The sequence below is a fragment of the Podarcis melisellensis genome (genome assembly GCF_964234715.1).
Source record: "Podarcis melisellensis genome assembly, chromosome: 9".
Classification (NCBI taxonomy): domain Eukaryota; kingdom Metazoa; phylum Chordata; class Lepidosauria; order Squamata; family Lacertidae; genus Podarcis; species Podarcis melisellensis.
The window spans coordinates 49,460,018-49,484,074 of NC_138541.1; the positions used below are offsets into that span (position 1 = coordinate 49,460,018).

Sequence of the window (24,057 nt, forward strand, 5' to 3'; positions counted from 1 at the left end):
CTCTCCTCCCAGGCTTTTGGCTAATTAAACAATCTATGGCCTTTTAAACTGTGTGTGTGTGTGGAGTGGGGAGGAGTATTGTTATATATTTTTGTGTTTTCATATTGTAAACCGCCCTTAATCCTCTGATAAAGGGCTATTGTTCACAGATCTGTGCAGGGCCATCTTAACCATAGGCGCAAGGGGTGTGGGGCATCCGGGCACCGGGCTCTCAGGGGCACCAGGCTGAGAATTTGAGGCCCGAGAGTTGAGTCTGAGGACAAGCCCACCTGCTGGTCAAAGCACTGCGGCAAAGCTGCAAGTTCAGGGCGACCGAGCCAGTGAGACACTGAGGCGGGCGGGTGGCTCTGCCCTCCTGCGCACCTGGGACTGGGCAACCTGGGGTGGGCACCAGGCAGATCTTTGCACCCCCAGTGTCACATATGCTTAAGACAGCCTTGGCTCTATGCAGTCTTTTTACTTAAAAGTAAATAGAAGGGGGATCTGATCAGATTGGGACACCACCCAGAGAGGGGGATTTGATTTCCCCCCCACATACTGCAATGCTGAAAAAGGTGGCTGCAGGATCATTGGGAGTAATGGGAGCTTTCTTCTTTTGCTGTTTGGTTGGTATGCAGGTGCTTTTTTTTTGCATCAGATTAAACCTCCTCTCTCCATCCAGTAGTCTTGATACAGACCAATACCTTGGAATGGCATTTTTGTTGATGATGTTGGTTGGTTTCTGAACAGATAATTGTGAAGGCTGGATAGAGTTGCCATATTTCACAACATAAAAACCAGGACACCCCACAAGTTGTTGAGCTTTTTTAATTTATTTACAGAAATGCCAAAAAAACCCCATGATTTTTCAATTGACATGCCTAAGATCCAGGACAAAGTGCCGCCTTTCGGAATCCCCCACAGACGTCAATTCCGCCTTTGAAATCCCGGTAATGTCCAGGAAAATCCGGATGTATGGCAGCCCCAAGGGTGGAAGGCAGTCCTTTTATCTTTTTATTTTCAAAGGACATGTACCATGAGTAAGCTCCTCTCTAACAATGTTTATAATTAACTCCAGGAGATACTGAGCCAGATCCACATAGATCACAGTTAAATATAGACTATCTTATTCATATCATGAGTATGTGACAGAGTTGACAATTTATTCATTTTCTTCACTGACATTGTCCTTTTTATATATATGCTATAAAAATGTTAAGAAATCTGTCATGTTTACCTTGATATATATATATATAATCTACATAATACTCTTTATGCATCTCTAGAAACATAATTTGAAAACATTTTTTCCTCCTAACTCAAGTACCTTACCCAGAACTCAACTACCTTATCCAGAAAATACCCCCAAATAAATTTTTTCGTTCCCCACCCCTGCCCACCCCTGTACAAAATTAGGGTAATGTTGGGCAAATAACATTTCTTGGTCTCATTGTCATCAAGAAGTTGTTTAGGCTGTTACCTAAGGAATATGTGAGAATAAGCAAAGAATCACAAATTGGGAGAGAGCTGTTCTATAGTAGACAATATTTCCTCTTGAGTGTGTAGGGACAAATGTTCAACTGAGCCTTTGGATCTTGGTGCTTAAAATATGAGTTTTAATATACGCTGTGTATTTCTGGACTTGTAAAAGTTCTGGTAGCCAACAGAAATAAGCCGTTAATATTTTTTTTTCTGAGCAATAGGTTTGCTTAACACTGTTTGTGGTACCACAGTGTCCACATCCAAGAAGGGTAATCTGTGCGCCACAATTACATTTCTATAGGTTTACCATCTGCATCCAGCTTGCACACTGTAAATAAGAGAGACACGCTGACTGCGTAAACAGCACCTGTCCCCTAATATAGGAATAGAGGACAGAATCAAAGTAACTCTTTCCCATCCAGAAGATTACATCTTTTGCCAGTCAGAATCTCTGTGTCAGGGCCATCGTATATAAAAATGCTCAAACCTGAATAAATGTTAAGATTCTATCCCCCAAAATGAACTAATATGGAGAAAGAAGAAAAGTACCATTAACTATCCTAGACACTAATGTGTATTTACTTCTTATTTTCTGCAGGCATTTCCTATTCAAAACAGGAACAGGGACAACACCACTGTTCAGTACTGCGACACCGGGTTACACAATGGCATCCGGCTCGGTTTATTCACCTCCGACACGGCCACTACCTAGGAACACCTTATCAAGAAGTGCTTTTAAATTTAAAAAGTCTTCAAAGTACTGTAGCTGGAAATGTACAGCACTCTGTGCTGTAGGGGTCTCTGTGCTACTGGCAATACTACTATCTTACTTTATAGGTAAGTTTGCTTTTTATGATTATTGTCATTATAAATCTATGTATCTTGGTTTCTGGTTATATATGGACACTGGCAAACTGCATAATATACAGCTGTCTTTTTATCCACAAGTGCTGTTAACAGTAGAGGCGATGAAAGCAATTTAATTAAAAGTTCTTCAGATGGAATAGAAAATACCTGTGTTTTGTAACCATTTCCCTTGAAAATGGCAAGTGAAATGTCATTTTAAAAAACTGAACTATAATTTAGAAATTCTCTACCTTTCCTTTTTAGAAAGGATAAGGCCATAATTCAGCCATCATTTCTCTATTAAAAAGGGGAGCGCGTTTAAGAATTGAGCAAACTCATGTGGGGGCGAGGGGAGAATTTGTTTCTGAGAAGAAGCTTAAGTATTTTTACATATGTGAAAATATGTGTACATAATGAGAAACAGATAAATTTATAATTTAATAATATAGAATTTTGCGGTTCTATGTTGCCATGTTCTGAATAATGATTTCCTTTTACTAAAATACTCAACTATTGACAGTGTGTATTCTAAAGCTTCAGTGGAACTATTTAACTTTTTTAAAAAACCATGATGCGTACTTAGTTGTAAAAACTAATACAAAGCTAAAACCCCTCATGAAATTAAAATGTTGGTAGACTCTATGTTGAAACAAACTAGTTAAGTTTCAGTCCATGCCACAGCATTGTGCTGAATAAAATCTTTGAAGTGGATCCCTGTTGAATCAGAAGCCACGGTGAATAATGCAAAAAAATAGGCCGCTGAGTAATGTAAGATTTTCACCTTCCCTGCTGATGGAATATGGCTGCCTTGAGAAGATTGCAAGTCTTCCTGTTGCCCAGGAAAGCCAAAGGAGTTTTATAGGAATTATGTTGGCAGTTTCAGCTGTATATTGCTATTTGAGTCCTCAGTGGATTTTCTTTGTCCTCTTTGATGCATATATTGTGATTTTCTGTGATCAATGTATGGGCCATGTTTAAGCAGCATAGTCCATAGATGGTGGATAGAGTAGTTACATTAATCCGTTTATGTTTTTATTTAGATTTATAGCCCACTCTACTCCCACTTTCCCTGCCCCTGCAAAGTGTCAAAGCAAATTACATATATACATTTCTTGAAAAATTTAGAACAGCTAAGCCTGCATTCCTGAGCAGTTATGCAGATTTAAGTATCACTGATGTCAAGCATATGATGATTTTAATCATGTGTAGGCTGGATTGCAACCCAAAATATTAAGTATATGAAAATATAAACATGCAATTAATAGCCCTTTTTTACAAATTTAACTCTGTTAAATCAAATGTATTTTTATCCTTACCAAGGCATTAATTTTAGATTTTGTGTTAACTTAATGAATGGTTTTCTTTAACCTAGAGGGGTCTAATTGTTGTCAACTATAGTGTTGATAATAAATGCTGCTGCAGAACTGACCTTATTTTTCCGCTTCTTCAATTTTGAAGCAAACAGTGTTGACTCTTGGTGGGCAGATAACCCATTAATGGCCCTTTACCTGCATTTATGATACTCTTGCTCATCCTTCTAATGCTTGAAGAAGGAGACAGTGCCATTTTGGATGTGCTGTTTGTACCCTAGAGGAGCCCTCATAGGATAGCACCATCTTGTAACTCCCATTGGCTCATCTGTTTGCACTCCTGCTGCTTTCTAAAGGCAACTTTTCAGTGACAAATTTAAGGCTGAGTACATTAAACCCGCCATTAAAAATTGTCTGTACAGTAGTGGTGGTGCATCTAAATAACATTAAATCTTTGTATTGTTTTTATTGTTTTTTCATGTTTGTCATCCTGGGCTGCCTTGGGAGGAAGGATAAAGCTATACAATAAAAAAACCCCTATAAAATGTTGAAATTAGCTAACTATAATGGAATTTTCTGCATAAGCCTTGTAGAATTTTCAGGAGGTGCATCAAGGTTGAAACAGAAGGTGCCTGCTGAATCTCTATTGGTAGAGTATTCAAGCAGGACTGGGCCGCTTGGCTTCTTGTTGCTGTCAAATGAGCCTTGCCAACTCAGAGAACAACTAATGATGCTCCTGCAGATGATTTCAGTGATCAAGCTGGGGTATATTATTGTAAGTTGATGTTATTATTTGAAAACAGGCCCATTCATGGCTGGTAGAAAGCAGCTACTGGTTTGGTTGTGATTTTTTTACATTTTCTTGCATGGTACACTATTTAAAATGTGCTGAAAAACACAAAATTGTCATGAAAAATACTTAAGGATCATTCCATATAATGGGGGACATCATAAAGGATAAAACAAACCCCAGGATACATGCAAAGCCACCATTCATATATGGATGTTGCCCAGTGAGACAGAACCGATGAAGAATGAGGACTTGTGATATCAGGAAATAAAATGCTAAATAGAGAATGACACAATTACAATGACTTGCAGTGCTTCCACACAGATGAAAAATGATTTGAGATATTAATGTGCTGAAGCATATATTAGAATACCCGTACTTGTGCCATATACCTACTTAGGTGTTGAGAATATTTTTTTAAAATATATATATATAATTCCTCAAACTGAGAGCCATACAGCATTTTATATAATTTGATTCTGTTGAGAATGGGTATAGCTATGCTGCATTTCATCACAAATAACTAGTTCATCTGCCTGCTGAAATAAACAATTCACAGGGATTGCCTTCTCTATGTATTCAACAGGGAGCTCTTTATGTACTGGTGATATTACTGATATTTCAGCTAACTCAGCAACCTAAATGTAAAACCTGGCACTCAGGGACACACTTTGAAGGTTTTGGGGTCCATAAAGCAGTTAATGGATTAAATTCACTTGTATATGGAGCTTTCCCATCTCTTCAGATGTAATATGAAATTCTCACTTAATAGGCCATCCAAGTATAATTCACAATGAGTTACTTAATATGAAATTGAAATGGTTTCCCATTTTATTTACCTGTTTCATAACGTGCTTTAAACAAAGTAGTGAGAAGAGAAATTATTGGCTGTAGAAATATTAGCTGTAGTAGGAAGTCACTTTTGAAGAGCCAGTTTGCAGCTGTTTCTAATGTTACACAAAACCATTACCCCAACTGAGACAAGTTGCAACCTGTACTGAAAAATGTGCTAATATATATTGATAATGAAAGCTTGGAAAACCTATTAAAATTCTGTATTGTGTTGTCGTAAATGGGACAAATTCTGATTGAGGCACACAAAGCACTTTCTCACAGATGATTCATAAATGGGCTTTGTAGTCGAACTGATACAGTCATGCCGTCTAGCATAGATATAGAATATAATTTGGCATGGATTCCAAGTCCCTGTATTTATTTAATTGTTCAAGTGAAGGAAATGCTTTTTTAAAGGACTTTTTTTGTTGTCCTGCAGTAGTGCAGAAGGAAAGCTAGCTTCCTAAGGTGGAGTCTCATCTCTCCAACCTTTCAGCTATGCAGCTGTTTTGGCTAGCTGGCACAAGGGTATGCAGTGAGGGACTGGTGTGTCTTGTCATTCTTCCAATACCATGACAACAAAACCTTTGGTGATGCAGTGATTCAGAGAAAGGAAACGGGGGGACAAAGGGACGCAACATGAGAGAGAGGAAAAAGCTAGGAGGTCACAACAAGGTGACAGGAGAACAACAAAGAGGAAAGCAAGAGAAACCATAGGAAAGTGAATGGGAAACCAAAAAGTAGCTTGAGCAAAGCCAAAAATCTAATCCCCAGAATGTAGAGAAAAGCGGAAAGGAAGATGGGCAGAATGTAGAGAAAAGCGGAAAGGAAGATGGGGGGGCGGGGCGGGAAGAGAACAAGTTGTTTAAACTCTTAGGAATGGTGTGTAATGTATATATGAGAACAAATAAAATGTATCCTAAAAATGTTGAACATGCTTCTACTTTTCTTCATTGAAAAGGTGAAAGGCAATTAAAGGAAGCAACTATAACATACTTTTAAGCATACTTAAATACTACTGAATACTATTTCTTTAGCAGACCAATATTTTCCAAAGAAATCATCAGACTTAAATAATCCTATGCCACACGCTCTGCAGTTTAAGTGAGAAACAGTCCCCTTCATCCCTTACCCTTGACATAATCCCGATCTTTCCTCTGTTGTAATGAGGGGCTGATATTGCAGGAGACAGAAAACTGTTGGGCTGGGTTCTTTCATTTGCCTGTGAAAAGAAAAAAAGAAAAATCCCCACATCTTCTCAAGTGTGTCCGGTAATTGTGATCTGAGCATGTTGTCTTCAGTGCACAAAAAACCCAGAAAAAAATTGAGAGAAAAAAATTGGGAGATGGGCAATCTTATTATGAGTCACTTTACTATTTTTAGACCCTTCTCAGGGTGTGTGAACATACACTTTAGGGCAGGGAAGACTAACTCATGTGCGCCAGGTACTAGCCTGTCCGGCCAGCCCCCTACCCAGCTTAATATCCTGGTCGTAGCATTGCAATATCAGCTTAGCAAATTAAAGCTAATCAGTCTTGACAAATAATTTTGACAGCACAGTGGAACCTCCTGTTATGTACCGTCCCCCTTATGAATGCTACGGGTTACGTGCTCCGCTAACCCGGAAGTAGATGCCCCTTGTTGCGACACTTGCCCCGGGATGCGAGCGGAAGTCGTGCGGCAGCAGCGGGAGGTGCCATTAGAGAAAGTGCGCCTCATGTTACGAGCGGTTTCCTGTTACGAACAGATCCCCGGAAGGGATTAAGTTCATAACCGGAGGTACCACTGTAACAGATTCTGGGCTGCATTTACACGGTACCAAATTAAAAAGAGATCACCAACACATTTACTGGAGACTTGCGGCTTTCAGTACATTGCTGGTTGCTTATTTCATATTCTGGATTTTGGTTTTATGTTTTGGAAAGTCCTTTAGTGTGTTTTCATGGACACAAGACTGCAGGACAGATGTGTCACTGCAAACAATCCTATGTCAATACATTTTACCTTTGTGTTTCTGTTCAACTTTCATTTTCTTTTGTCCTTTCCCATTTCTGTTGGTGTCATCCTGTGTTTGGTTACTGGCCCTATTTTATTTATGTTTCTTTTCTTAAGCTTTTTTCAATGGAAGGGACAATTTGGGAACAGTTCAGACCACCTGTATGAACAAAAAAGTACCGTAATTTTCGTTCCATAACACACAGTTTTTTCCTCCTAGAAAGTAAGGGGAAATGTCTGTGCGTGTTATGGAGCGAATGCCTACGGATGGGAGGGGAATCTGCTGCAGTTGTGAGCAGTCCGTGGCTCGCTTTGAAACAGCAAAGCGGGCGTAAGCAGCTCCTGTCAGTGAGCCGAGCCAGGGAGGAGGGAGAGAAGCAGAGTGGGGTTGGCTGCTTTAAAACAACCCCGTGCTCTATGTCCCTCTCTCCTCCCCACTGAGCTCCTAAGTAGCAGCAAAGCTTTTCAGCCAGCCTAGCCGGGGAGGAGGGAGAGAAGCAGAGTGGGGTTGGCTGCTTTAAAACAACCCCATGCTCTCTGTCCCTGCCTGCAGTTTTTTGCTGTCCGATTTTGGATTAGCCACTGTAGGGGCTGTGTGTGTGTGTGTGTGTGCTTGAGCTATTGCTCTCCTGCGACTTTAGGATTGATATTCTGTGTGTCTGTGTATGTGTGAGGGATCGTTCTCCTTCTCTTGCTTCCCGTTCACTCCCCCAGCGCCCCTGGGACTTTAGGGCGACTTTAGCATGGATCCACATGGATACTCGGGATTTTTCATTGGGCTACCCCAAACTCACCGTCAGATCACATGTCTGTGGCCACAGCATGAACCACAAAAATCATGCATCCACTGTTTCTTTTAGAATATATTTTTTTTGTTTTCCTCCTCTAAAAACTACGTGCTTGTTATGGTCTGGTGCGTGTTATAGAGCGAAAAATACGGTACTCTGTAAAAAACTGGCTCCAATAATTATAAATACTGTAATGTGTTATTACTAATTGAGATGTTATAAATAATGTTTAAGGGTTAAATAATGTTTTATTATGACTGTGAAGTAGGTTTATTCATCAGAAGTGTTTTGACTAAAATGGAGCTTGACCTATTTGTCAGCCTTTTCTGCAGTTCTAACCTCCCAGCAGCTGTCACGTCTCCAGGTGCATCTGCATTTTATTAACATCTGACTTCAAAAGTTATTACTGAATTAGCAAGGGTCAAAAGGAAAATGTATGCCAAGCAGCCTTTTCCTGTAGTAAAACAAATATTTAAATAGCAATAGCAATGTAAAATACATTTTGTCATTTATATACATGTGTATATATTATATGTCAGCATCATAAATCCTGCTTAATTAGATTAAGCAGCTCATTGGTGCATGAGACCATGTCTTACTACTGCTTCTGTGAACCCTTGAGTAAACCCATCCATCTTGAGCTGATCTGAGGAGTGACACAACTGAAACATATCATAGCAAAATCATAATTTGTATTGCAGTACATTAAATATCGTGACATTTAAATCTTTATTCGAAGGGTGTTTTACTATGACACAGTAATCACAAGGACCATGTAGTGCAGGCAGCAAGCCAATGAGAAATACAGCTCTAATGAGTATCATTGACACTTCTTATGGTGATGGCTGCCAGCATGTTATTTTCAGTTGTTTGATTTATAGTTTGCAAAGGGTTATTTCTCTTCCCCAAAAATGAAGATGCAAGACAAATGAGGTAAAGGGCAAAAAATGCAACAACTTAACAAGATCAACAATGAGCACAAATATGACTTTTTTGTACTTGCCCACTCATCCACATACCTTAAAGATAACAGCAGTGAGCATAAAAATGTGTTATCATTAACCCATTGCATCTTGCCTGGACAGCAGTAGATGTGTGCAAACAAACTGAGTAATTCCACTTCCATACCACTTCCTGTTGGTCAGCTGTCAGAAATCAGTTACCGTAACTAAGGTAGCCTCTATTTAACTCCCTTCCTGACTATAGTGCACTTGCTAGCTGTGTCAAACTGAGTGTTGCACCAAACCAACCAAATTACCATATCTCCCCATCCCACCACATGATTAAGGCAAATAAGAAATGAGATTTGTTTTGCTGATTGTGGGGTTATTACTTGGTCCCAGAAATGGGAAAGTAATCCCATACTTTAAATTATGGGGGTACAAGAGGTTGGGTGGGCTGCCATGCAGGAAACAATAAGGACAGGGAAGGCAATGCCAGTCTTTTAAATCCACCTGTATCTCTTATCACTTCAGGTGCCTCAGCATCTCAGTTCATTCTCCCAAAGGGGGTGCAACAAACTCACCTAAACTATGGACAGTGGCAGCAAAATTATGGCAAAAATACCCCCAAATACCAGATTTTTAAAGTGTGGTAGAAATAGGTTTGCCATATTTCAAAAAGCAATAATCTGGACACAAAAGTTGTTGAACTTTTTGTTTTGCCATTTTTGAAAAGCAATCAACGATATGTCTAGATTTTGCAGATTTCTGCCAGGACCCTGCTGCCGACTACAGTATTCCAGGTATGTCCTGGAGATTCCAGACATATTGCAACCCTAGGTAGAAATTGGTGGCAGTCTGTAAGTTCACCACTGGGTACCCCACTAGATGGGTGTTTCACTTGTCTACTTTGTGGCTTTTATTCTACTACTGGTTGCCTGCACTTGTTTGTGTAGTCCAGAAGCAACCAATCTGGTGCCCTTCAGATATACCAGGCTTGCATGTTGAGCACACTGCTTTATGGAAGTGAGTCATGAGCAATTTACACCCGCCAGAAGCTATACCTCAACCCTTTCTACATGCGCATTGTCAGGAAGATTTTGGGCATCGCACGGCAGAACAGAATCTCAAACAAAGATGTGCTTGTCCCAAGCCCACATTCCCAGCATGTTTACAATCCTATCTCAGTGACATCTGTACTGGCTTGGTCATGTCCACAGAACAGAAGATGGCAGGCTCCCCAAGGACACGCTCTACAAGGAGCTGGCTTCAGGCACTAGGCCTTTGGCAGACCAACTCTGTGTTGCAAAGATGTTTGCAAGTGTGACGAGAAGCCTGGCAACATCAATCCTGCCATGTGGGAATCCTTTGAAGACAACCACAGTGCCTGAAGACAGACAGTCAGGTTGTGCATCCATAGCAGTGATCAGAGGAGAAATGACCTCTGGAAGGAGCACAGAAAGAAGAAATGCCATGGTGCATTTGCAGCAGCACAACAGGACACCTTCATCTGCCTCAGCTGCAACAAAATGTGTCTCTAGAACTCTTTTTAAAGATACAAAGGGTATAATATATTTTTTAAAAAAATACAGTTTTAATAAGAATTCTGAAGGTAACCTTTTTTCTTTTTTTTATATAAATGCTGTATTCTTGGGTTTGATGGACCTTAGTAATTGGAGATCAATCCCAGATAGTTTTTCTACTGTCATAGGCAATCATCCCCAGTAATATTTTGAGAAATAGCTATCATGGAAATGCCTTCCACCTCATACAAAGCATAATACAATATTTACAATTTCAGCACTGCACACTATTAATATTTGATTGGTGTTGCAAGTGTCGCATGTTGTTGTTGTCAGTGGCACTGAAAAGAAAATACTCAATGGGGCAAGCAGACTGTACAAAGAGAGATAAAGCAAGATAATTGGCAGTCAGAAGGATAAAAGCAACATGATAAGATATCAAGGAATTTAAAGTATAATGGTTCACCAATCATCACCAACCTCCACCTTGAAATAGGCTCATTTTCAACTAAAGGGTTTATCACAAAGTTGTTTTGCAAATCACACTGCTGCGTTTTATTTTCTGGGTTTGTGCAGTAAGGCAAACTGAAACTGCATTTTTGATAATACCAAATTAAATTTTGAGCAAGCCACTCCCAAAATCCTAACGGAACATAGATATATGTATATAGTGATTCCCCCCCTCCTCACCCCTGGAAAGGCTGACCATCTTATCTTATCTGATCATCTAGAAAGAAGAGAGATGAATAATTATCTAGATATTTTACAAGTAGAAAGTTTCCTTAGAGAGCTAAGAGTAGTATAAAGTCTGTGGAGCATCATTAATTCATTTCAGATTTTATCATGCCATTAGCACAGTTCTTTTTGTTAGCTCAACTCTTATGTCTTTCTGTGTTTTGTTTTTAACTTTCTACACTTTCATTTTGAGCACCTTTCCCTGCTTACTTTCCTGTTTACTTGTGACTTAAAATCTAGGCATCTAATATTTTCTTAAATTTAAAATATGACCTATACTTCAAGCTTGTATGGATTAATACACAAGAAAAATATTATTGTTCCAGCATCTTGAAGAGCTCATTGTTTAAAGGAAGGACTGGGAGCCTGCAACCCTAGTCTGCATGGTGAATGTCCAGGGATGAAGAGAGTTATAGTAAAACACCTGGTTTGCCACTGGTTCCCCTGATTTAAACTAAAATCTTGTTATTTATGTTAGTCTGTATGCATTGCCTAGTTTGTATACCATAAACATTTGTAGAGTACTAGTCCAGCCTTCTAACTAAAGTAGATTATGGAGTTAATATGAGTGCTGTGAGTGATGATAAATAATATAATTGAATTCAGATATAATTGAGGTAAAATATAGAGTGCTCCTGTTCAGGTTGCCCACCAGCTAGCCATGCCATCTTCCAGAATACTCTGTTCACCACCCTACTTTTCCATTTGCAGCAGACACTCTGTAGCCACTCAGCATCCTTTGTCCTCTTTGGGCTGTTTTGGGGTTATTGTTTTAGTCCCCTCATATTGTTTTGCCTAAAGATTTTGTGGTTCTTCTGCAAAACTTCTGGATCTTCTGAGGCTGCTGACAACTCCATCTTAATTTCTCAATGACCCTGTTTTGGCTACAACTTGAAAGCATTTACCACCTGAGTTTGCTAGAAGATACCTTTTGTTACAGTATTAAAAAGGTCTCTGGAGGTTCTAAAGTTGAAAATGTGGCTGGCAGCCTAGTGCTATGGGTGATTACAAAGAGCTGCTGCTCAGGAATTGCACTGGTGGAAACTAGTCAGAATCCTGTTCCTAATTGGCAACCTGTTGTCTATAATGACATTTGATATTTGGATTTTTCCCCCTATGCGCTTTGCATTCATTGCTGTTCCTCGATTGTTTACCTCATTCTTTGACTTCCCCTGTGATAATCTGTCACAAACTTGAAAGCTTCATTAGCACCTTATTGACTTGTCAGAGCCAGAAAGACCCATCATTACTCTGGTCCTCTTGCCATTGACTTCATCACCCCTGCTCCGAAAATTGTTGCAGAACTGTGCTTTCCCCTCTGCTACACCGTGATTACCAGATTGCCACCACAGATTGTGTTCAATAATGTATATATGTTAAGTGATCATTGGTTATTTAAGTATTATTATGATATTATGATTATGATTAATTATTCAGTTTTTCATGAGAAATGACCCAAATCAACTCACAAAATGATACAAATGTTAAAACCAAGTTGAAAAATTAAAACAAAACGAAAACCTAAAAACATGTCCATATAAAGACAGGTCTAACCCACCCAACTAAAGGATAAGCAAGAAAGAGGCCACATGTACCTAATACCCTCCAAATGAAGGGCCAAAAGTCTGGTATATATATATATATATATATATATATATATATATATATATATATATATATATATATATATATATATATATGTCTGACACCTAAAAATAGCTTAGGGTTAGGGTGGTGATGGGGTAAGAAGAGTGAGCAGGTGGCATAGAAATAGGAGGTGCTAAGCAATTTAACTCTAACTGCATTCACTATTGGATCTGCTAGATGAGCAGTCCATCATAGAAAAGAGTTTACTATCCCTGCATTGGCACAATAATCTTTGGTTCAATTTCATCCACTGGTAGCTATACCCAGCTAAGCCATTTATACCACAGAGATGGAAGCTAATACTTCATAATCATTGAATTATATTGGTAGTGTGCCTTTGCAATTAGCAAGTTTTTTAAAAAATGAATGAAAACAATTTAGGAGCAACCATATGTATTTGGTATGTGCAAAGTTCAGAATGCCAGGCTGTGCATCTCAGGGTTGAAGTTGTCTTGTTTAATAGATGATGAACTATGACTTGCCTATATATGCCTTGCAGAACAGCATAGTGCAAACCATATAACCTACCTTATGATTGTTACTCATATTGCTTTGACAATTTAGTCTCACACCTGCAAATATTTTTCCCACTAGAAATACATAGTTAAATCCCAAATGATATCTGTAGTCTCCATTGTAGATTCATGTAATGGTAGGTTATAGTGTGTTATGATGGTAAAGCTTACATGAGCACTTGCATTTTGAATGCTTGGATGTAAAACATTAGGATTCTCCTTGATATTAAAACTAATCAGGCAAGATAATTATTTTGATTTACTTCTATGAAATAGTATCACGCATAGCAAATGGCTTAAGAACTCCATGTGAAAATTTGTGTATGAATACAAGCTCAGTGAGCATTTTTGCAGATAGGTTGGTCTGCAGTTTTGTTTTCTGTACAGTTCAAGGCAGTAGATATTTTTATGACACCACATTGCAAAATAAGAAAATGCAAAGTAGTCAGTAGATATTTTTATGACACTGCATAGCAAACTAAGCGGATGCAAAAATATATATTTAAGCACCATATATTTAAAAGATGAATGATTAGTGTTGGAAACAAACCACTGCATTCATTTAGGTTTCACAACACCATTCAATATTTAGCTGAATAGACCTAGACTGTGCTGAGTAGTCCTAGATTGGCCACTGTTGCAGAAGAAGGAAGTACACCACCAAAAAGAGTTCAAAATAAGTCACAGATTCACACATGCTAATTTATATGTATAGATGCAAATGTAGAATTTAAATAGAAATTGATATCTCACTCTAGGGGAGAAGGCTATGACCAGGTGAACTGTGTGCATGCTCAGTGTGTTGTAGAAGTGGCAATTTTCTAGCCATAATACTTGCTTTCTGTAACTCTTTATATCTAAACTGGATTTGAACTGGACACGTCTTCAAAAAGGTGGCTATCATTGATAGGGCACATATGGTAGATACAAACCAATAGTCTGTATGCATGAGATGAGTTTGATGGGCAGATTCACACACAATTTAATCCCACCACATCTGTTAATATGTTAATCAGCCATTGTGGATTGCACATCTTGAATTTCACATTTAACAATTTAAAATGAACTCTATCATGATCTTCATTTATCATTCACTTTTCAATTTAAACCAATTATAAATTTAAAATATAAATTTAAAACAATGAAGTTTCTTTCTTCTGATTTATGATTCAAGGGGATGTAAAACCTTTCCAGTCTTACAGGGTACAAGGCACAATGAGAATGCTAATTTGATAGGCCTGTAAATGTGAGAGAGATATTTAACATTGTAAATGCACTATCCTCCATAGATAACTTTATGGAACACAAGTTTTTCCATTCATGCAATGAAAGGTCAACAGATTGGGTTGATTGCTCCACCCACGGTCTAAGTCAGGAAACAACGTTTGGGGACTCCCAAGTCTCTATTTTGTTCCTGCCTTCATTGAGTATAGCCAAATCATGTTCTGCTCTCAACTTCTTCCCTCCTGACTTATTCCTGTCTTTACAAAAGCCTTTTACTGCCCCTCTTAAAATACCTCTCATATATATATATATATATATATATATGCTTTCGTAGATTTTCACGGGTACAGGAATGCAGGTTTTGGTGTCCTCGGGTGTCTTCCCGTGTAAAAGTGAAAATACCTATCCTTAGCCTACCTTCTTTACTTGCCTCGACAAAGGAAGCCAGGATCCTTTTCATCATGGATTTGTAATTCACCACTCTCTTGGGCGGAAACTTAGCTGGAGAAGCCCAGAGTAGGCTAGTGGGAACAGCGGGAAGGATCACGTGCATGACAAGAGCTGTTTTTTTTTACTTCCATTTTTGGTGCAGAGATCGGGGATGCAAACCGCCCTTTTCTTTGGTTCTTCCCCACATCCGCTAAGCCTCTGCTTCATCTCTTCACTCTCACAAACCAACCAGATTGGGATACCTCTGGTATGTCCCAATCTGCTGACCTTTCATTGCAGGAATGGGGGAAAAATACTCTTGTATCTACCTGAAGCATAGTTTTCCATTCCCAATGAAAGGTTAGCAGAGCCCCACCCTTGAGGCTAGCTGCAGTGGCTCCATTTCTCCTCCTTTTATTTCTGGGATGTAGGCTCTCTTTTTTCCTTCTTAACTCCTGTCTTTAGTTCAAGCTTGATGAGTTTGCAAACTGAATCCTGGGAGCCCTACATCCCAAAATGTTGCTGCCTGCCTTCAGCCATGGACAGAGCAATCAACACAATCTGCTGACCTTTCATTAAGAATAAAAAATAGAAAACTACACTTCCTGTAAGTGCAGTTGTACTTTTCACAGAGGTGACATGTTCCTGAAGAACTTTGAAGAGCTGTTCCTTTGCACTTGTTTCCTTATCCTCCAAAACAATATTAAGTATTTAACAGCTATGACAAATCCAATGGAAAAATGCATGGACTTGCCTTGTAGATGTTTTTCTCTTATTCATTCTCCAATATCCCTTTTATTTTCCTATAGCCACTTCAAATAAAACTTACAAAACTGAGGTTTGGTGTATTAGAAGATGAATGTGTTCAAACATTGTGGAGGATGAAAGTATTTAAAGGAACCTGTATGGAATAGCTACTGCATCGTGGATAGAAAATATACAAAAGCTGTTTCCCTATCCCTCCCAAAACACTCTCCTTCAATTGAGACAGGATGCTGAGTACATAAGTAATGGCACTGATTAACATTTTATCCAGATTAATGTAACATGGGAAATAACCATTGCAATTTTTAGACAAGTGCTTTATATGCCTGCTTGGCGAACTAAAAGCAAGTCTAGAAACTCCTCTTTTAACAGTTGCTGAACAACTGTGAAATGAAAAATGAAAAATATTTTTTAAGATATTCTCTACCCTTTTTTGGGGGGTAAATAGCAAGTTAGAAAATTAATCCACAACATCATCTTGACATATTTTTGTAGATTGTAGTGTGAAAACAGAATTGGAAACTATACAATCAAGATTAGATATTCCATTGATAAAATTCCAAATTAATGGATTGATCTAATCCACTCACAGGAATATATTATTCTTTCAGCCATCCAGTGACAAGAGATATGGTTGCAGTATTAGAAAGGCTAGGAGAGTTTTCATGAGAGCCTGAACTGCATTCATTGTGCAGCTAGATTTGATGGGTACATTTTTGCTTTCAGAAGATAAATTTGAAGCACACTACATTAGTTATATCTAACAAACACCTCAGCTTCTGTAGTCCTTTTTCCCCCTAGTAGTTGAATCCACACATTATCGTGACATGTTAAAATTCCAGAAGAGTGATGTTAACAGCAAAAAGAAAAACAAACTATAATACCATAAAGGCTAACTGTCATAATATGGCATGAGCTTTCAGAGGCAAGAGGTATAAAACAGACGAAATAAAATAAGAATGTGATGAGTATATATGCACCATCTTTGAATAACAGGCAACAGAAAACTACATTTTTATTTTTATCTTACAAAGTGACCGAGGCAGAAGCTGTGAAGAAAGCAAGGTCTTTTAATTAATTTTCTCTCGGAAATTAAAGCAATAAATATAGGAGTGAATGGAGATGCTACTGTAAACATCAGACCCTGGAGATTGTCAAACTTCATCAGCAAATGATGATAACTCTTCAGCGGTGATTGTTAATATTCACTGGTAGTTGTCAACATATACTGGAAGAATGTTAAAAACTATATCCACAGCTTCAGATTTCTGACATTCACAATAATCAACATTGCTAAGTATTAAATCAGACTAGTTGAAACATTCTAAGTAATGAATATTTAGAACACACATGCCCAAGTGGGAATCAGTCTTTGTGTTTTTTTCTATTGAAACCATGATATTGAGACAGTGTAACTGACAGTACATTGGCCTTGGGGATTCTACATACTCATAGTAAACTAAGGCAACAATAAAACATAAGCACTAGGCAAGTCATGAAAAGGAATTTCATGTGCAGGGTATTCATAATATGGGTAAATCTGGCAATGTTCCAGATATGATGTTTAGACAGGAAGAGTGGTATTGGGAATAAGGAATTATTAAGATGTAGCAAAGGAAATAGATGTAGAAAAGGAAATAGATCTTAGAATCAAAGATCTGAAACAAATACTTCTTTATGTACCTTAGAGAAAATTTCAACTTTCTGGTTATGAGAGCAACAGAAAAGTGGGAAACAATGAAATGATCTATGTGTATTGTTCATAGTTATTACCAGTGCCATCAACCGGGCTAGTGATATTAATTAGGATGGAGCTGAAAGGGAGGCAAAGTTTCACAACGACTTTAACACCCTTTAAAAACACATGCCTTTGATTTCTTGAAACGGAACAAAAATACACACCAGGGATTGGGTGGGATAATAATTAGGCAATGCTTCCTGTCTTGCTATGTTTCATCGCTGTAAAACTGCCACAGCACAGCATGGCAAAACAGAGAACCATCCGCCTTGTCAAATCAACAAGGCTGTTACTTCAGAAGCAGTTCAGTGAGGCAATGCAGGAAGAATCTCCAGGTAACTACTAGTAATCTGGAGACTAAAGGCACTGTCTCAACACTTCCAGGAAACCATTTGTTTTAAGATGAAGTGAGTTTCTCTGGGAAGATAAGGGATGTATGGAGAGTGATGTGGGAATTATGCTATAGTAAGAAGCGACTGAGAGTTGTGCCATAGTGGTGACCTACATTATGTTTAGTGATCAGAACTATTTATTCTTGCTAAAACTGTTTTGTGCCTTTGAAGTGGATTCAGTAATTACGGTATTACCTAAACCAAAAACAAATTCTGAACAAATTAAATGCTTATGTGAACGAACATGCCTGTTACTGTGTTTAAAAATACAAAACTTAGATGTTCTTTGTAAAAGGCGAACTTCACTACTGGTTTATTGTGGATTGTTTCTTATCTCTTGTGAATTATTAAATGATATATTTTCTTTGTCCCCAGCAATGCATCTATTTGGCCTCAACTGGCAGTTACAGCAGACTGAAAATGACACATTTGAAAATGGAAAAGTGAATTCTGATACTGTGCCAACACACACTGTGTCATTGCCTTCTGGTGAAAATGGTAAGAGAGCATCTTACTTCTGTTTAGCTTGCCTTTTAAATATGTCAATATCATTAAGGTTCTCTCTCATTTTACAATTGTTTCAGTCCGTCCCATTTATTGAAATTTCAGTGTCAATTTTAAAAGGAAGAAAACAGAGAACTGCCAAGTCGCATGTGATGCAGGGCTTTGCATCTTTAATAGCTGTGAAGAAGTTAAAATTTGGTAACCTTGCATAGGCCAGTCTTCTACTGTTTACACATACTTACTATGGGATCCAGAATGTAAAAAACACTTTACTACATGGAGTATGGTTCCACTTGATGACGCTACACTATGTGATCTCTTTGCTGCCTTCACTGCCACCAAGCCAGTATTAATATGGGCTCTTAACAGATTCAGATTCATCCCACATCTTTCTCCACCATCACTCTGCCTATCAAAGCACTTCATTGCTCTTCGTCTTTCAGAAACAGTAAGAGAGAATACCTCATAGTGATTGTGTCAACTGCCTGAGTCACCTCCCCATTCCACAGCATTCAGGAATCCTTCTGGATCCAGAAGTCTCCAAGCAGGGAGCATTTTAATTGGGTTCCTACCCTGTAGAGATCATGAGTTCCAGCAAACCTCAACCACATAAGGCAGTGATCTGCCCATAGCAGTTGAATTCTTTTTGGAGGGGAGGAACCCTACCCATTAGCAGCCTTGCATTCATTAGCAGCAACTACAACTGATGTTACCTCAAAGAGGTCTCCCCCACTGGCAGCGATCTGCTGTCTATGGCAAGGCCAAGGGATATTTCCCACTCAAAATCACCTCACAGGCCAACACATCTGTTATATAGTCTGGCTGTGGCAGGTGTTATAATCTACTTTCCTTACAGATGATCTTGTGACTACTCCCAGATCTGCTGTTCCCTCTAGGGCCTAGGCCATTTACTACTACTGCTGGTTCATCTGGAACTACAGCAGCCACAAGAGATATTACATTGTGGGACAACACCCATAAAATGGATGCAATAGTCACTTTGGGACGGGGCTTTGATGTTCATCAGTGGAGGTAGAATTAACTTTACAGTGAAACATGATTGCATTATTGATTACGGGTCAAAAATGGCTTTGGCCTGGGCATTGGGTATGTATCCTGAATCAGCCAACCTGATTGCTAGCTGATAATTCCCAACAGGGTCAATTCTGGGAGCAAACCCAGTCCCTGAAAAAAACTCTTGAGCATCTGTGGACTGTAAATTATTACATAGGCGACAAAGAAACTAGAATGGCTAAATTGTTGTACAGTATGTGTTTGTTGTGTGTGGCCTGTTTGCCTTTCTTTGAAAGTGCTTAAGGCTTTCCTTGTGTTATATTGAAGATGTATGATTCCCTCCTATTGAAATCTACCAGATCATGTGCAATGTGTTTATCTTTTTTGAAAGTTGTGCTAGGATTTCATATTGCATCTGCCTCTGCCAGGTAATATATAAAAGTCAAACACTATATTAATTTCGTTGTAGGAACTTTTAAAACACAAATCACATAAAGGGATTATATTTTATTGACTTTCCCTGATGTTGCCCTTTAAGTTTCTCTAAAACTTCAAAGAGTCCATGCCCTTTTGGCTAACAGATCAATAGTTTTTAAATGGAAAACCTTATTTAAATGGTTGATGAATACTGTATTTACTGCACTATTTTCTTTAAATCTGTTTTCCCATTCACAGTGTACAGGTGACCTCTGTCACTGTGGAGGAAGATAGAAGAAGCCTTTTCTGTTCACTTTTCTGCCCATCACAGTTCCAAATTATAGAAATGATATGACTCAATTTCCCATTTCTGCCATTTTTTTAGACATCTTGCCTAAGAAGAATGCTCCTTTATCCCTCCTCTCATTCCTTTTTGCCTCAAATCTGTGCATTGTACTTTGGTATCCATTATCTCTATCCTTATGTGGGCGGCTTCCTACTTAAAGTAAAGAACAAGGGGAGAATCTATTGTGCATTTAATGAATATATATACACTATAGCAGCAGCTGCGGCTGCAACATTCTTCAGCTATGACTAATGAATGCAAACTTCTATATAAAACTTCATTTTCACTATCATTATTGACAATTTCATGGAATATGTGACAAATAGAGTGAGAAAGAGATGTGTTCTTGAAACTGCTAATGTATTGGTATTAAAAAAAGATAAAGAATCAGATCATTATAATTGATGATTTCTAGTACATTCTGTTCAGATAACTAGTTTTTGCTACAAGATAGTTAACATTTTATGACATTCAATACTGGAACACTGCTACAAGTTACAGCGAAAGGAAAAGGAAGTATAATGATGTTACATTTTGGGATCTTTGCCATTTAGATTGTTGTGGACCTTTGAGCAACAGACAGTTGGTGGAGGAAAAGATGCTCTGCCCACATCAATGCCATGTGAGAAAAGGCTCATGGCATTATCCCCCTCTCTTTCCCACCATTTACAAAGTTCCCCTCCCCCCAATCATTCAATCACCCTCATGGCTCAGTAACTGATTGGTGGCTTTCATTGTCCTCCAGCAAGACCAAACCCAATTAATGGTTTCTCCTCATCCTGGAAAAAAGTGACGTGGGGTGCCACAGGGTTCTGTCCTGGTCCCATTGTTGTTCCACATCTTTATAAATGACTTGGATGAAGTAATTGAGGGGATGCTCATCAAAATTGCAGATGATACGAAACTAGGAGAGGTAGCTAATGCCGCAGAAGACAGAATCAAAATTCGAAATGACCTTAGCATTTGGAGAACTGGGCGCAAAGTAACAAGAATTTCAATAGGGACAAATGTAAGTTTCTGCACTTAGGCATGAAGAATCAGATGCACAAATATAGGATGGGGGACATCTGGCTTACTAGCAAAACATTTGAAAAGCATCTAGGGGTCTTGGTGGACCATAAGCAAAAAAAAAAAAAAAAGCTAACACTATTCTAGGCTGCATCAACAGAAGTAAAGTGTCCAGATAAAGGGAAATAATAACCCCACTCTCTTCTGCCTTGGTCAGACCACACCTGGAATACTGTGTCCAGTTCTGGGCACCACCATTTAAGAAGGATGTTGGCAAGCTGGAGCGTGTACAGAGGAGGGCAACTGAGATGATCAAGGGTCTAGAAGTCAAGCCTTATGAGAATGGTTGAAGGAGCTAGGTATGTTTAGCCTTGAAAAGAGGAGACTGAGAGGAAATATGATAGGCATCTTTAAATATCTAAAGGGCTGTCACAGAGAAGATGGAACAAGCTTGTTTTCTCCTGCTCTGGAAGGTAGGGCTCAAACCAATGGCTTCAAGTTACAATAAAGGAGATTCTGACTAAACAAATGGAAAAAACTTTCTGACAGTAAGAGCTATTTGACAGTGGAAGAGTCTCCCTAGGGAGGTGGTGGACTCTCCTTCCTTGGAGGTCTTTAAGCAAAGGTTGGATGGCCATCTAGCATGGATGCTTTAGCTGAAATTCCTGCATTGCAGGTGGTTGGACCCGATGATCCTTGGGGTCCTTCAGATTCTATTATTCTAAGACCAGCAGCAAAATTGGCCCATGGACCAGTCGTGCAGTCACCCGACACCAGTGATGCCAGCCATTGTCCATCCCAGTCTGGGAAATACTCTCCCTGTTGCTGTTGCCTAATGCTTTGCTCTGTGCTCCAGCTCCAGTACTAGTAATAGTATTCAGGAGCTGGAGTCAGGCATAAGTCAGCAATAGAGCACCTGATGTCAGGTGCTTTTTCAAAGAAAAAAATAGCTCAGTCTTAGTGATCACAGCAACCCTTCCCAGTAGGTCTTGCCCCAATGAGGCAGTTGTGAGGACTGAAGGTCCCCGCCTTCCCACTGCTTTCTTCCCCAGCAACCTAAGGCTCCACCGTCTTTGTTTTCATTGCTCCTCCCTCTTCATTTCTCTGCATGTTCTGGGATTTCCCCAGCTGGTGCCTTCCACCACTCCTCTGCATCCAGCTGGTCCATGACAAGTATACGCTGTGGCCCACCCAATAAAAGGCATGCAGGTTACTGAGTGGGGAAGGGCACCGGGAGTTTGCCAGATATGACCATCCTATACCCTACAGAAATAGCTGTTACTGCTGTCAGTCATACTCATACTCATATCTCTTGAGGTAGGAGACAGTTCTGCCACATCTGCGGTGGAAAGTATGGTTACATAATGGGAGGCACATGGCTGTGATGTGATGACTAGAATGTTGTTGGGAATAAGGCTGAAAGGGCTCAGCTGATAGCTGGACATACACATATTGACCATGGTGGGATCTAATATATCCAAGTCAACTGTTGCCCAACTGCTAGTGGGTGAATAATAGAATCATAGAATGCCTGGTCTACGTTATGTGAGAAGCATGAGGAAATGGCTGACTTCTGCCATCATTATTATTTTTTCTAGCAACTGGGAGATAGAATGGCATGTTTAATGGAAACAGGACTGTTGCCAACAAGGGCAAGCTCACTGAACATAGTGCTTAATTCAGCTTTCCTCATGTTCTGATACTGTTGCAGCATGCATTCCTCCAATTTCAGTGCTCTATGTTGGCTGACAGGAGTAGGAAAAGACACATTATATATTAGAGTTAAGTTGAATCGGAAGTGTTTAGCATGGGGCTGCTATTTTCAGCAGAGTTTTGTTCTTTGTAACTTGTAGTTCTTCTCTGAATGTTCTGCATTGTACGACGGGAAAACTATACAGTCTTCATTTTGAAACAAAATGAGAAGTCAATTGAATGGAACGATATATGCCCAGGCATACATTAAATGGAAAGGGACGAAGGCCCTAACCCCAATTACCTGGAAGTAAGCTCTAATGAATTCAATAGAACTTACTTCTGAGAAGGCATGTTTAAGATTGAGCTTTTAAGATATGGACACATGTGCAGTGTTTACTCTGATGCTACTAAATGTTCAGATATAAAGTGCATTGGAAGTGTGCTATAGGGAAAAGTCTATTTAGGATGGCTTAGGTTACTTAAACATGCAATCCGATTTAGTCCAGTACTGGCTTAGTTCAGTCTGTAGTGATCATTGCATCAATCAGTACAGTGCAATATAAGCCAACTTGTTTCATATGTTTACAAACAGACTTTCAAGCTGCTACCAAATAAAGATTAGTGCTGATGCAGAAATCAATCCTAGTAATTACTTAATAAGTGCTGCATGTCAAAAATTCTTACACGTAAAAGAATTACACATTGTCTAAACATTCCTCCCTAATTATTTTGTGACTTTCCCTATGTGAGTAATTACACTGTGAAAAACAGACCATCTATTTAACAAGGTACAGTGTAATTGAGCTCTCTCTCACTTAGAGGGTGAACTCTGCTAGCTAATGTTACATTTACTGTGCATACTTCCATGGGAGTTTGAGAAATTTCAATAAATGTTTGAAAAGTAAATTAGGTTCTCAAATAAATATCCCTGTAAACGTCAGTGGGTTAATTTAAAATATTGATTACAATTAAGAAAACAGTTTGAAAAACGCCAAGCTTATTCTGTTCTAGATGATGATTTTTCTTCATCTACTCTTTTATATTAAAAATAAAGTGCTGATTAGCATAATCTTCATGTAAATAATTTATTTGTCGTTTGATATATTCAAGGATCATTTGTTGAAATTGTATACCTTAAGA

General features: G+C 38.9%; 1 protein-coding gene across 13 annotated transcripts in view; it reads left to right on the forward strand.

The window, feature by feature from the left end:
- Positions 1–24,057, forward strand: part of TENM3 (teneurin transmembrane protein 3) — a 1,264,289-nt gene that overhangs the window by 1,146,345 nt on the left and 93,887 nt on the right. For all 13 annotated transcript variants that reach the window (XM_081925878.1, XM_081925873.1, XM_081925879.1 and 10 more), the window contains 2 exons: positions 2,060–2,298; positions 18,309–18,431. In XM_081925878.1, the coding sequence (XP_081782004.1) occupies positions 2,060–2,298; positions 18,309–18,431 (362 nt within the window). The remainder of the gene's footprint in view (positions 1–2,059; positions 2,299–18,308; positions 18,432–24,057) is intronic.